The following is a 15,894-nucleotide window of genomic DNA, read 5'->3' as shown; positions in this document are numbered from 1 at the left end:
TTGCTGATTCACAGTGCTGCGTGGCCAGCATCTCACGGCAACGCTCCAGATCCCTTTCTTGGGATAACTTATCCAGGGTCTTACACTAGGTGATACAAAGGGCTAAGGTATCCACTGAAGCCCAAGCCTTCTGAGCTCCCATCTCCAAATTCACATGCGGAGCTTCAGGCTGGGACTGAGAGACACAGTAAGAAACAAGTCCTCTCCTCTCTCTCCAACCCACCGGCGCAAGAACCTTCCATCCATGGTTGGAGGCCTGGAAGGGGGTCACTGCTCAGTGGAGGCCAGTTAGCTCAAGGGCACACACTCCCCAGTCCAGCCTTCAGTCTCCTCCAGCAGGTGCCTGAGCAGGTGAGTCCCTGCCCAGACCTGTGGGCTCTCCATCTCCACCCCACATACCCTGAAAATGCTCCGCCTGCACTCACTGTCCTAGGATTCATCATCTTCAAAATAATGTGCTGGGTTTCTGATTATAAAGTAGTATCAACTCATTTTAGAGAACTAGGAAATTCAAAAAGGCAAACGGAAAAACGCCCCTAATATCTGGCATGTTTGCTTTGCCTTGCTTTTCATTTCCATCAGTTCCCACACCTGCCTGGTTCCTGCAGAATTCCATCTGACCTCTGACTGCACCTCCTTGAACCCTGCTGCATCAACCTGAGTCCCCAGGTCCTGCCTCACTCCCTTCAGCTCGCGCAGAACCGGGGTGGCACGGCAAGGGTTAAAGGCATTACCAGTTCACAGATTGAATTGTAATGAGGACGAGGTGCTAAATTAAAGTTTATTGCAGAATAAAAGTGTATGGAGTCAGCATTTGTACGAGGCTACAATGAGATGCCTTCTAGAACTTGGCAGTACAATTATGTAGAGTTAAGTGAGTAAAATGCACACGCAGTAGATGAGATTAGCTGTCGGCAAAAGTCATTTAAGACAAGTCGTCTTTCGTGAAGGCAGAAAAGCTCGCCTGGAATGCTAGTCAAGATGTGATTAAACATGGAAGAAGCCACAGCCTCGGGACAGCACGGAAATACCTGCAGCAAGACGGTGTGCGTATACTGGGAAGTGGTCTGTGGGGAGCACGGGAAGGGGGGCGAGGCAGGAAGTCCGCTGGTGTTGCGCCAACGCGGTCTGCAAAGCAGCCCCCCTGGGGGAGGCGCAAGGCACCCGCCTGCGGGCAGGGGTGCGCTGGGGTGGACACAGGAACGGCGCCCCCTCCGCTCTGCTCCCAGCTTCACTGGCAGCGTCCTGACTCAGCCTCCCGGTGCCCCGAGGGTGGGAAGAGGTGCCACCGGAGGGGGCCACTCGGGCAAAGGGCCGAGAATGTGAGCTCTAAAGCCAAAGTAACTGGGTTGCATTGACTCCTACTACCTACGAGCTGTGCCACGTGGGGCAAAAAGAGTCGCTCCTTGAGCGCTTTTCCTGGTTTGTGACACGCAGTGCTGAAGTCTCCCTCAGAGCGCTGCTGTGAGGCTCGCTTGTAGAAAGCGTAAGGTCGGGCTGTGAGGACTAACAACAGTAACGACGGCGTTACTGTTACTGATACGGGAATTTATTTAGCAGGCCCTAGTGAGGTTATTCCATGAAATCCAACCCCAGAAGCTGCTCTTTTCTAAGCGTGACTTAGCAAATTGAGCCTCTGAATTTGCCAGCCCGAGGCCTGGGCCCTGAGCCTTGGTGATGAAGTGACTGCACCCCCGAGGACCTCTGGTTGGAACGGTCTTGCACGGCATATGGGATGTGTAAACCAACTACAAAGCTGTGGCTTTGTGTGAAATAAAGACGGGGGGTGTGTGTGTAAGTTTTGTTGGTATAAACCGGATGTAGCCAACACAAAAGTTCTTGTTACCAAGTGTTCTGGGAGTTGGGAGCAGTTGGCCATGAGCATGTTACCATTATAAGTAATAACTCTCCACTGCGCTTCCTGGTTTTTGTACAGTCCAAGTGTGAGAATGTCGTCAACTGCGTGTTCTCTGGCACAAAGGAAGCACTCAATATACAAGTTACACATTTCACAAACACGGGTTTCCGGTTTGGTTTTGTTTAGTTCACAATGTGTTATGTAACCAGACAGAACCTCTCCAAAGGAGAAAGCTGCGGGAGAGAATATTCCAAACTCCAAAATATCAGATTTGTGCTGGTACAAAAGAAAAAAAGTTACATTTATTTTACAAGGAAGTATTTTCCTAAAGTATTATACATAAAGTTGAGCAGTCTATAGGAAAACAATATAATTTTAGGAAATTACAGAGGGGTCAACATTGTGCTTAAAACTTTAAAATAGACAGGTGCAAAAACTGGCAAAGTGAATATTGCAAGGAATGAACAGCCTTAAAAAGTGTATGTGGACACAATGATACAGAAGGTCAGTGTTAAAGCCCAGGTGATGATGTGTTTTCAGACCTGTCCACACCAGGAAGAGGGCACTGCTTCCGTCTCAACAGAAGAGCTCAAAGCACTAACAGAAACACGGCCCTTTCGCACGCAGTACAGTCAACTCTCTATTCCCCAGAGTAATGAAAGGGAGCAGAGACGTAACATTTTTAAAAGGTAAAGAATTCTAAAATTAATTTTGAGAAGTGCCCTTACACTTACATTTGGAGGTGAGAAATACGGACATCCCTGGAATCACAGCACTGAAACAGCGAGTACAACTCCCACTTCCTTTCCCTCTCCTCCTCGGTGGAAGAGACACAATCCCATACTGCTCACCGAAAAGCCTAGAATGCAACTGGTCTCCTCAATTCTGGCTCCCACCTCCCGTGGGGAGAGGAGTAGGAAAGAAAACTGTTAAAATGTTTCCCTCGTGTGAAAAGCCAACACATGTCAATACAACTTTGCAAACAAGATGGAAAAATCAAGAGCTGACGTATAAATATTAGTTTAACTTGTGCTTTTTTTCCTTGCCTATAGTGATTATACCGCCAAACATGTCTGGGTATTTTGACAGTTTTCTAAAGGTGGTGTCCTGTTACCCAGATAGAGAAATTTGTATAAAAGGAGTTTGTTACGATTAGTCCCAAAAGAACGGTCTCAAAGAGGCCAGGAAGTGGAGGTTAAAAAATAAAACCACCAGCCCTAAAACAGGATCAAATCCCAGACCAAATCCCAAAGGTCCTTCAGGACAACCACTTCGCAGTGTTGTTTTGGCTTGGGCGGTTTCATTTGGTTTGGTTTTGTATTACCTTCAAGTACACATTTTCCTTTTCCAGGAAAGCAACTGATTTTTCCCCCAGAGTTTTCTCAAATTCTTACTTCAAATCTTAAAAATTACAAGGTAAAAAATACCTAGATTTGATGGGAAAGCCTTATTTGTTAATGTGCCGAAGAGTTAAAACCACAAAAGCATTTTAATTGGTCTGTCATTTCTCAGAAAAGTTATGAGCATATTTGAACCTTGACGATTCTAAGATAAATGTTCATTCGTAAGAAAGCTACATTCCACCCAGCACTTAACTGCATCCTCCACCGAACAGCTTTCACACCAACTTGCGGGAAGTGAGCATGGTGCCAGGTTTCCATCAAGGACCCCAAAGCAGTTTCTCCATCCACACAGCCCAACCCTTTGCTCCAAGTGAGCAAACTACCAGGTTCACGTTATACAGTTTTCATACCTGTCAATGGATAAGTATTAACCAAAAGTCTATTTAACATGACTGTGTTTGATGTCTATAATACACACTGCAGTCTAAACATTTTCTAAAGTGCCTATAAATATGCTTATACAAATGAGCAATATAATATCAGGTTTACAGAGAAATTCTTTTATATAATATATAACAGATAGGCCTAGAATTTAAGTTGTAAATACACATTTTTATATCCTTATCAGTTGTTTTTGGAATGCAAGCATAAAGAAACAATTCTGGTTCAATCATATATGATTTCCAGAGAATTATTAACAGTGCTAGGACAAAGAAATTCTTGCTTGTGCTTGTTTAGAAAAGGCTATTTTGAGATCCAGGAGCATCTGATATTTAGAATCCAATGGAGTATCTCCAATTCTATAAAATAGTAGCAAGTGAAGCTTAGTGAGTTTTTAATTATAAAGAGATTGTGCAAATATTTAAAGTGATTATCAACCATTAATAACCCCCAAAATTCCATTAAAATCATGGGTAATGTGAATGGCAGTTCAAGAGTTTAAAAAACAGGAACCTAGGCAAAAGTCATAGATATTACCAATGAAGAAGGCCCCAACCCTGACAAAGCCAGCTTCAGAAACATGGCCTTATGACCACATATTTCCATGGCTTTGGAGACCTGCTGGTTGACTCCAATCAGTTTAATGAATGGGAATGTGGGCCCAGATTTGAGAACTGATAGGAAAGGCGTAGAGAAAGACGGCCCTCCGTACACCACCCAGGGCTTCAGCGAGCTCTCCCACAGGGCAGGTGCGCACAGGACCCTGGTGTCCAGCCTAAGCATACAGTGGTTGGCTGCACCACTCGGCTCCCAGGACTCAGCCTCCATGCCCTCCACCACGGAGGCCCCGAGAACCGAGGGCAGGCTCTGTGAGGTCTGTCCCTAAGCCATCTGGGCTGGGGACGCCGCTCTCTGCACCCCGGCCTCCACCTGCCCTTTCCTGTACCCGCTGTTCCTGCAGCTCCTCTCACCACCTTCCTGGTTTGACTTGTTGAGTCCTTACATTTCAGTAAATGGGAACCTTATGCTGCGTTCTCATCAAGCATAGGAAGTTTTAACTGACACTGTTTTCAAAGGAATACACGTACTCTGCTTTCTAATCCCTAGGGATGTTCCCGGCACCTAAGCCTAACGAAAATGTTCTACCCAACCCTGTGAACTACATACACAACTAAGAAAGCAGACCCTGCCTCGAGTGATTTGTGAAGGATGCCAAATGGAGGCTTCAGGGAAGAACACACTGTTGTTCTTATTACTTAGAATACAAACTCATGTGACATAGAGATGTGCCAAAATGCGGGCAGGGCACGAGATAATGCCCCGAGAGCACGCTCGTGGTTAGGATCCCTCTATTAGCTCTGGTTTCATTAGGGCCATATTTTAAACTTCCTGGATTCTTAACTATGCCTCACAGAAAGCAGATCTGGAGAAATGGCAGATAAGCAACTCACGCAAAAACACCTTGTATAAATGGAAATTAGGAGAATTCTGAAGAGAGCTAAATAAGAAAGAATTATTCACTATTTTGTGTGTGTGAGAAAAGAGAACATGTACAACAGACTATGACCGTTACTGTAGTAAAGTGAATGAATATCACACAAACTATTTTCTCCTGACTTAGCAGCAAACTATTCCAACTGCTTTTGCATTTGCATAAAAAATCCATGCATCATACTGAATTTTAATCCATTGCTCACCTAAACCATTCTAATGCTTCATACACCCAAATGAAGCAGAATTAATCAAACCTATTAGATTCATTCCTAATCCCTAAAGGACTGCTGTCTTTAGCATTTCCATGCTAACTAAAACTATTATTGATTTTTTTTCTTAAGACATCAGATGTGCCTGCCTCCTAAATATAATACCTATATAACTTCCTAAAAGTTTTCCCCGGATTTGAAGAACAATTAAGAAAAACAGGGAAACATGGAGGAACCCACCCAAGAGGCCAGCTCGAACACTGCAACACGTTCCCCAGCTGCCAGCCTAGAACCCCTTCCCCTCCCCTGGGTTCCCGAGCTGCTGGGTACCATGACCTGCATGCGCTGGCCCAGTCTATCGGGCTGCGGACCCCTCCCTGTCAGGAGGCAGGTCCTCTTCAGTCCGCATGCACGTGTTGCACCCCGCAGAGCACAGGCCCCCAGCTAAAGCCGGACTGAACACAGAACTGAAGGTGTCCACTCCTCTTCAGTGAAGGTCTAGCTCCAGCCAGAACCAGGGGTTGAGCGGGGGTCTCCGGGAACCTGCAGGAGCAGGCTGAGGCCACACTGGCCAGGCAGGTGGTGGGGAGAAGGGAAAAGGGCCAGCGTGGCCTCTGCCAGTGCACACCCTGCTCCCCTCTCATGAGTTGACCCCCATTTGAGACGAGCAGGGTGGGGGCGCCTGACGGCACACCCAAAGTGTGTGTGTGTGTGTGTGTGCGCGCGCGCGCGCGTGCGCACAACCCGCTCCCCCACAGCCTCCTTCACTCCGGGCCGCTCTTCAACCTGATGCGTGGTACTCTGCACCTCACTGCTTTCAAGTTCCCAGTGAGATTAAGGCTGGGTCACAATCCATGACACCAGATGCTACATAGAAAGTAAGTCAAGGTACAAAAGAAAACCATTTATAAGAAAAAGAATGTCTTAGTTATAAGACTAACGTGAGAGTGATGCTAACCAGCAGACCAGCGAACTGCCACAGGTGTTAGGGGTAGAAAAAACCAACTGCGTTGGGAAAAGGATCCATCGGACAAAGTACAAAAGCTAAGCACGGATCCGCGGCTCTGGCTTCCTGCCTGGACTCTCACACGGTGGTTTCTATTGTCTCAATCACCTCCAGATCAGACTGTGACGGGGAGAGAAGGGTGCACTCATCTGGCTCCCAGCTGCTCTCCGGACTGTAATCTTCCTCGGAACTCAGTTCTGCTCCTTCTTCTGTGTCCTCATCACACGATTCCACATAGTGAGCCCCGATCGCATTGATCCCGGAGTCCTCAGAACTTGAGGGAGAAGAGCAGTGATCTATTTTTGGTGTATTGCTCTCTCTCGAAATTAAGGCATCGTGTGCAGAGACCTCCTCGGGGCTCATCTTGTGGGAATGCGGCGCTGGCTGCTTCTGCACGTAACACATCTTCCCGTTAATGCATTTAACCTGATAGTTGTCAATAAAGAGGTCTGAGATCATACAGTACCTCGGTGAATCCGGGGGGAGGGGCGGCTGGAAGACAGACGCAAATTTCAGAAAGTGTTCAGTGAGTGACACTGAGATCTGAATGGTGTTTGTGGGTTCCCGAGGCTTCGCAGGAATCTCAGTGCTCGGAAGCTGCTCCACGGGGGTCATGGGCTGATACACGTACTTGCCTGTGGGGAACACCAAAAAGGTGGCTGAAGTCTAAGAGCAGGACACAAACTGCATTAACATAGCCATAATGGTTTCTTTCCGAGCACTCAGGTGTTTTTAAAAATATTTCAACATCAAAAGAAACCAGTAATAAAATCATCAACATTGTTATAATCAATGAAAAATACAGCGTGGTACATAATAACATCATGGTATTTTCATCTAAGAAATTCAACACACAAAAATTTTAATTCATATTTATGTCTTTCTAATACCTCTCCAATGGGTATATACTAAAATCCTTACTTTACAGACAATTTTAAAAGTTTTACCCCTCACACTATAACACTGAATGCCCAAGATACAGTATGGTAAAAACACGCTGTAGAATAGACGACTATAAAATTCTAATTCTGGGGCGCCTGGGTGGCTCAGTCGTTAAGCGTCTGCCTTCGGCTCAGGGCGTGATCCCAGTGTTCTGGGATCGAGCCCCGCACCAGGCTCCTCTGCGGGGAGCCTGCTTCTTCCTCTCCCACTCCCTCTGTTTGTGTTCCCTCTCTCACTGGCTGTCTCTCTCTGTCAAATAAATAAATAAAATCTTTAAAAAATTAATAAAAATAAAATAAAATTCTAATTCTATCTTTAGTAATTCCATATTAATATATATGTTAATGTATACATTTAAAAACTGGAGGAAAATATACCAATTTATTATCAGGATTACAGAAGACTTCCACATTTTCGGTTTCTGTTTTCATCAGAATACATATCTACACACAAATTTAATAGGTAGTGGCCTGTAGGGTTGTCCTAGCCACCGGCAATGGCTGGGGTAAGGTAACGAGGTGTGAAATGATCTCTTTCAAGACCCAAGCTCATCCATGGCCCACTCAGACCTTCTTCCTGCCACCAACTCCACTGGCACTAAGCACAAGCCAAGCAGAAGCAAGGGTACAGGTGGTGTAGGAGGTGACCTACTGGGTGTTTCCAGGAAACCAAGGAGCTTATCTACAAACTTTCTGCTCGGAGCTCACCGTGGAAGTGAAACCTAAATGTGTCTCCTTCTTTGTTCTCTTCCATCTCACTCAACATTTTGCAAAGCCTCTGTGTACCAAGTGCTAAGGAAACAGATACAGGTGAACCTGCACATCTAAGATGATTTCAAAATAGAAATCTGGAAGTTAAAAAAAAAAAACACAAAAAAAACTGAAAAACTCAGAGACAACAGCCACAACTGCAGACCCTGTCTTGGGTTTTTCCTAATACGCCTGAGAAGCAATCAGTCCATACTGTATCTTCTGCTTATTTATGACAGCACTTTTTACCCTTAGCACTATTGCCATTGTAGACCAGATAATTCTTTGTTGTAGGGGCCGTCCTGTGCCCTGCAGGGCGTTCAACAGCAGCCCTGACCTCTTCCCATCAGGAGCCAGTAGCACCTTCTCCGCAGGCGTGACAGTCAAAACCACCGCCAGCCATTAGCACCGAGTCCGAGGCTCAGAGCCGCCCTGGCTGAGAACTACTGACTTCTGATACCCTCATGAGGGTCTCTTTGCAAGCAGTTCGCTCATCGCGCATAGCACATGCTCCTGTTTATTTCTTGGTCAGACTAGAAATTCTAGGACAGAAATCACATTTGTAAGGAAAATACCTTAGACTTAACAACTTATTTAGGCCACGGGAGAATAGCAATTTCAGATCAGAAATGTGAGCAGCGAACGAGGCCACAAATAGTATGACATCAGTAATCTTTGAACATCAATTAGCCTGCCTATATCTTTTATTTCTGTTTCTTGACCACTGTACAAAAATGTAGGCTTAGTTGTTATAATTTCATTGTAACTAAATTACTTGAAAAATATATTCAGCTTCATTCCGGATTAACACATGGGAAAGGTACATTTAAAACTGTTAAGGCTTTGGGTTCCTAGGTCTGCTTTGAAGCCTGGACATGTATCATGCAAACCCTATATGGTCTGATAAAAATACAGGTGAGAAGAACCCGTCACACCTGCCTGGGGAACTATGTTTCAAATATGCCAGGTATCTTTATTTCTTTGTTATCTGTAAAGACAGCACAGCATTATTACTTGTCAAGAAAAGTTCAACTCAATAAGACTAATAGTTTGGTATTGCAGGACCTCCACAATCCAAGCATCATAAGCATTATCAGCTGAAGAGACAAAGAAGGCAGAACTTTGAGCCTCCCCTCCAATCCTCCAGCCCCAAGACCAGAGAAAGCTGTCCAGCAAGGGCAGAGAAGGGACTACTCGCAGAACTTGGGGGGACTGCTCTCCTTACGCTCACAGAATGATGAACAGGATGTCTGGAATGGCAGTTGGTCTTCTCTATTCTTGGCTGGCGGCCTGCTGGTTACTGAGGGCAGGAGGCTGTGGATGACAGGCACTAAAATGCCTGTTGTCGGATGCTGATGAAGCTCGCTCTGGCCCAAGTGACCTCTGGTTTGCTTATCTACTTGTCACACTGTAGAAGTTCCTGGAACTTTCTCCTCAGACTCACAGGGTTCAGCGCTTTAAGTCCAAAGAAGGAGGGACTCCATGAAGCCTGACTTTGGGACTTCTGTAAGCTCCCTGTCCTTTCTCCCTGCCCCGCCCCCTGGCCCTACCCTCCTTTGTGCTTCTTCAAAAATTCTTTGCTCTTTCTCTTCATCTCAGTTGTTCTACTTTCTCTAGTCCCGTCTTCTCCAAAGCTCGGTTTTTCTTCCTTGAAGTGTAGTAAAAGAAAGAAAAACGCAGCTGGGAGACAAAGCTGTGCGGAATAGAGCATTCCACATTCCATCTGCTTCCACAAGTTACACCTATTAAAGTGCTTACTCCAAGCTAGGGTGACAGCCCATTATCAGATGATACGGGGATAGAGGTGTAAAGAGAAAGGCACAGAAGAAAAAAATAGTAAAGACGGCTAGATGAGAAACTAAGTTTAGTAAACATCTTTCAAACATCAATCAATTATGATGCTATATTGCTTGATTTTCTTATAGCACATAATTAATAGGAGAAAACAAACGTGTATCAAGGATTTAGTTTTGTAAAGAGTCCAGAAGGGTTTGTACTTCACTCTCCAATAACTTCTGCCCTGTGTATGCTATACTGTGAGTCTATGCTTGTAATGATAGCCCTGAAGCATCACAAAACCCTGAATTATCAGAGAGATTCCATTATGTCTGCCGTCCTGTCCTTACCAAGGGGATCAAACGAACGAACACACTGCAATAGCGAGGAGTGAAACAACGGGTGGCTCCTGGCCACGTAGCCAGGAAATTCCATAACCACTATACCCTCTTCTCTGAACAGTCTTTTTAATTAAGGTTCTACTATGTTATTTAAATAAATAGATGAGAACTTTCAAAACTTCAATCTCTAAAAGGAAAAGATATTCAGGGAGAGACAGGGCTTGCGGAATAGAAAGTGGAGGGAGTAAAAGAAAAATCCAGATATAACCCAGCAATTCCACTTCTGGGTAGAGACCGCCCCAAAAATGAAAGCGAGGTCTTAAAGAGAGTAGTTGCATAACCATGTTCATAGCAGCATTATTCACAGTAGCCAACTGTCAACAAACAGTGGAGAAACAAGATGTGGAATATACAATGAATATTATCCAGCCTTAAAGAGTATGGAAATCCATGCTACAACAGGGATGAACCTTGAAGACATTATGCTAAGTGAAGTAAGCCAGTCACAAAAAGACAAATACTGTATGATATCACTTATATGAGCCAGCTACATTATCAAATTCATACAGGAAGAAACCGGGATAGTGACTGCCAGGGGCCAGTAGATGAGAGAGAACAGCTTAATGGGTATAGAGTTTCAGTTTTGCAGGATGAAGAGAGTTTCTGGAGATAGACTGTGGTGATGGTTGTATAACAATATGAATGTAGCTGATACCACTGAACTTTAAAATAGTTATGACGGTAAATTTTATGTGTATTTTACCATAATTTTTAATATGAAAAGAAATCAGTATAATTCACTATATTAACAGACTGGAAGGGAAACAGCATTATGATCCAGAATACATAAAGAATTCTTATAACAGAAAACAAGCAGCCCAATTTTTAAAAGGAGCAAGGCTGGGGTGCCTGGGTGGTTCAGTCGGTTGGGCCTTCAACTCTTGATTTCAGCTCAGGTCATGATCTTGGGGTGTGAGATCGAGCCCCATACTGGACTCCCCAATCAGCCGGAAGTCTGCTTGGGATTCTCTCTCTCCCTTTCCTCCTCCCCCTGCTCACACATTCTCGTGCACGTGTGCTCTCTCTGGGGTAAATAAATGAATCTTAAAAAAAAAAAGAAAAGAAAAGAAAAAGGAGCAAGCCTATATATACAAGGGCAACTCCAGGAATCCTTGTGGTGATGGAAATGTTCCGTAATTTGACGACAACACCATCACTATTTTGGTTATGATAATGAACTACCGTTTTGCAACTATAGTCGTCGCTAGGGGAAAGCAGGTAGAGGATATATGGAATCTCTATTTTTTGTAAAACTACCTGTGAATCTATAATTCTTTTCAAAATAAAAAATATATTTTTAAAACAATGGGGGGAAATCCCCACAGAAATGATGTTGTACCCTTTCCAATACATTTTATCAGGAGGTCACCTGCTGCTGATCTCATTACAGATGACGGTAACTTTGAACACTTGCTTAACGTGGTGTCTGTCTAGGTTTCTCCATTGAAAAGTTAGTGCTTTTCCTTTATATCTTAAGTATCTTGTGAAGAGATAACTTTGAGCTGTGCAAATACCCCATTTGTCACCATACGTTCACCTACTATCTTTAGCAGGCACAAGTGGATCTGGTCTCCAATAATCACTACTCTGGCTTTTGCCCAACAGTTATCTCCTAGTTCCATCATTACTTCTATATTTATTATTTAGAATTCTATGTAAGCAAGAGCTGTTCCTTCTTCATTTATTTTTGTCACTTATTTAAATTAAGCATGATTCACAGGTATTTATTTTGTTCTATGGCTTGTAATCCATTACTATCATTATTTACTTTGCTGCTGCAATGTTCCATATTTAACTCTGGGAGCTCCTTCAAGTAAGCACCTGTGTCCTCTCAACATGCGCCCATCCTTTTTTGGAGACTTCCTTGCTTTCTGGCACCATAAGATGTTACTGGCTTATCTTGTACTTCTCTGCCCCCGTCTAGGAATCAGCCATTTCTCCAAGGAACCCTAGAGTTCTTTTTCTTAAGAACTTAAACATATTTTTTTAAAGATTTTATTGATTTGACAGAGCCAGACAGCACAAGCAGGGGAAGCAGCAGAGGGAGGGGGAGAAGCAGACTTCCCACTGAGCAGGGAGGCCGATGTGGGGTTCGATCCCAGGATCCTGGGATCATGACCTGAGCTGAAGGCAGACGCTTAACCGACTAAACCAACCAGGTGCCCTCTAAACACATTCTTAAAAATATTCCTGGAAAGCAGCCTTAGCTTGCTAATGATTCATTCAATCACTCACTAAATTCATCCATAGGAAAGTGAATATTAAACCTCATTACAGTACTTAATTCCCATTAAAAAATAATATAAAAAATAAAAATAAATGTCACAAACTCATCAATTTATCTGGAATCTTTTTCAAGGGAGCTGAAATCATTTTCTCAATAATGAAACTGACTATACAACACTAAGATCACAAAAACCAATTATGGTCTGTAAGTGAAAAATAAGTTTTTAGTGGCGCCTGGGTGGCTCAGTCTGTTAAGTGTCTGCCTTCGGCTCACGTCATGATCTTGGGGTCTTGGGATCAAGCCCCATGTCGGGCTCCTTGCTCAGTGGGGAGCGTGCTTCTCCCTCTGCCTGCTGCTCCCCCTGCTTGTGCTCTCTCTCTGCTAAATAAATAAAATCTTAAAAAAAAAAAGAAAGAAAGAAAGAAATTTCATACATCTTGTTTCTTTTTAGGGAACCTGGTTCAACACTTTCAGCTTTTTCTCAAGTAAAGGCTGATCAAAACCATTAGATAAGTAACTTCCACTATTCTTTTGCAGTCTGAGTTCTTAACTATCCTGACTGTTCTTCCCCTTCGGTGTTTAACAATAATGTGTAGTACATACTTTTTAACAATGCCTCGATGAGACACTAAAAAAGACTTATGTTCTCATTCTGGTTCTTCAGTTAAAGGAAAAAAAGGAAGAAGAAACAGAAGACTTAATTACTTTTTCAAGCTCATGTAACACAACAGAAGTCAGTTCTAAGACCCAAGCCTTGTGCCGTATGTTCCTTTGAGGGTGCTCATTACTTCATTAATGCAGTTTAGATAATGCTCTTATTACTTACACTGTCATTCTCTACCATCAACTTCAGCTACTATTCCAATCTGAAACACAGTGTAAATACATAGCAGATATATTTCCTTGAAGGAGTTTCTTTCTTTTGGCTTTACAGCACAAATGAAAGGGGAGAAGAAAACCCAAATAAATGTAAAAAATAATTTATATGCCCTGTTAAGCTCTTGTATGCACTTTGTTAAACTATTTTTTTTAGAACAGTTGTGCATTTNTCGATCCCAGAACGCCGGGATCATGCCCTGAGCCAAAGGCAGACGCTTAACCGCTGTGCCACCCAGGCGCCCCGTGCATTTTGATTCTTAAAAAAGATCCTTTGGGAGGGAAATGAGCTTTTTGCTTTTACAGATAGTTTTAGGACTATTAAATGTGTGCCCCCTTGACACATGAAGTACTCTGCAAAGTAATGCAAAGTAATTTCAAAATTAGCCTAAGAAAAATATAATTAGAAAGGTAAATCTACTGAAAAAAAGAAATGAGTGGCCTAAGGGAAACTGCAACCACAGTTCAGTTCTTTGATTTTATATAGTGAATCACAATTATGTTTATTTTATTCCCAAGGGCATTCATTATACTGAAAGTAACGTTAAATATCCTTATTCAGCTATTTCCGCAATATGCATTATTTACTAAGTTGAACAGCATATCACAAACTAAAAACAAAAGAAATATTTACCACGTAAATACATGTATATATATTATGTATTTATATAAAATATATATTTTACTATAACCAATATTTTTTGTTGCCTTATCTGGCACCCCGCCCCACTGGCAATCAATATGCCACATTTTTGTACTTTAATCTAGGAGAATATTAAAGTTTATACACTGCCCAATACATTAAAGTCCCCGATCAGAACTTTATGCAAGATGGAGTTTCTTCATTTTTCAAACCCGATAACCTTTAGTGCAGTGCAACGCATTAATGTAGAGCAAAACCCTAGTGAGACAGAATGCCAGCAGCATGGATTATGTACTTATTTAACAAACATTTATTGAATATCTACCATGTTTATACTACTAAATTAGATGCTATGGGGAAACAGAAATAAAACACGCAGTCACGCTTGAAGGAGTTTCCAGTCAAATTAGGGGTAGAAGATAACAGATAAAGTACAATTAAATGAAGAACTGAGTAAAATTACAAGAATACATACAAGGGCATTCACCAAGCAGCAGAAGAGGATTCCAGGCTTCCTGAAGGATTTTACGCAACTAGTAAAAGATCCGACCCCGGGGAATAGCAGAGAGAACTGCTCCAGACCAGCTTCCGAGCTGAAGTGTCGGCAGGCACTGGTTCATAGGATGGCCCAAGAGAGCCAAGGAGGACAAAGCCCGCGAGGAGACGGAGGGCGGGCGGGGCTCAGGATGCAAGGCCGGAGTTCATGTGTCGGTGACCGTGAAGCACTGAAGATCACCCAGGAGGCCCGTAACCACCATGAGAGAAGGATTCTAAAGGATTCAGTCTGGTAAAGATGTACGACTAGACTGAAGAGAGAGGAGATGAGGGTTTCGGGGGAAGCCACCGTGGATTTGCATGCGTGATATTCTGATCTAAAGTCACATGGCTTAGGAAAGGAAGGAACACGGAAGACACTCTAGGAAGGTGACAGATCCTGGGGCTTAAGGGCAAGGACTGGGAAATACATGCACCTGGATATGAATCCCGACTCTGGGACTTACTAGCTGCCTGACCTTTACGAGACTGCTGACATTCCACGTTTCCCATTTCCTCAGCGTAGAAGTGCTTAGGAGTCTCTACCCTTAAAGTGCTTTACCTCAGCGTGTGGCACGTCAGAAATGTTCTATTACTGGTGTTACTTACAGGAGGCAGGGGCTGCCTACCCGACTCCAAGCCGCTCTTCAGGCTTCACAGATTGCCGTGTGGCCAAGCCCTGCCAAGCCCTTGACCACCCCTAGCCCTCAGGCTCTAGCATGCCCCGAATCCACCCAGTTTCTTGATTCAGCGTAGCCCGTAAACTTCTGACCACAGCTCTCTGCCAGCCTACCTTCATCACCTGTCTCCCAAGCCCTACAATCCACTTTTACATCTGCTTCCTCTCCTCCTCAAACGAACGTGTACTGAGCTTCACTTATGTGCCTGGCCTTAAACTAGGGACATGGGGTTAAAACTGCAAGAAGACAGACCACACCCCCACCCTTATGGAAGGGATATATATTTGAACAAATAATCACCCCAAAAGATATGTAATTACAAACCATAAAAAGCAACAGGCATAAAGTGACAGAAGACGCAAAATCAGTGATTAGAAATTACACGCGGGATGCGTGATGTGGACCAGGGGAGGGTGGGCGTGGTGTCAGGCAAGACATCCTTAAGTACCGCACATGGTCCATGTCGCCTCAGGACTGAGTGCGAGTTATTGGCAAAGAGGGGAAGAGCCAGAGAGGTTGGAGCACGATGAGCGAGACGGAGAATGGTCAGAGATGAGGGTCATGGAGGCCAGACCATGCAGGGCCCTAGAGGCCATGTTATAAAGATTGGGGATTTTGTCTTGCAGAGTAGAAAGACGCTGCGTAGTTTTAAGGAGAGAGTAACATGACCAGCTTTGCCTTTCTACTTGCTTCCCTCTCTATCTGCTCCTCTCAC

General features: G+C 43.8%; 1 protein-coding gene across 1 annotated transcript in view; it reads right to left on the bottom strand.

Annotated features, from left to right (window-relative positions):
- Nucleotides 1-2,138: 2,138 nt before the first annotated feature.
- The window catches only part of C1H3orf70 (chromosome 1 C3orf70 homolog), a 77,407-nt gene continuing 63,651 nt past the window's right edge, over nucleotides 2,139-15,894 (bottom strand). The window contains exon 2 of the mRNA XM_002915671.4: nucleotides 2,139-6,986. Within this exon, the coding sequence (XP_002915717.1) occupies nucleotides 6,430-6,986 (557 nt within the window). The 3' untranslated portion in view covers nucleotides 2,139-6,429. The remainder of the gene's footprint in view (nucleotides 6,987-15,894) is intronic.

Source organism: Ailuropoda melanoleuca, chromosome 1 (genome assembly GCF_002007445.2).
Source record: "Ailuropoda melanoleuca isolate Jingjing chromosome 1, ASM200744v2, whole genome shotgun sequence".
In the NCBI taxonomy this organism is placed as follows: Eukaryota; Metazoa; Chordata; class Mammalia; order Carnivora; family Ursidae; genus Ailuropoda; species Ailuropoda melanoleuca.
Note: the sequence above shows the minus strand (reverse complement) of the source record. Positions and strands in the feature narration are given on the sequence as shown.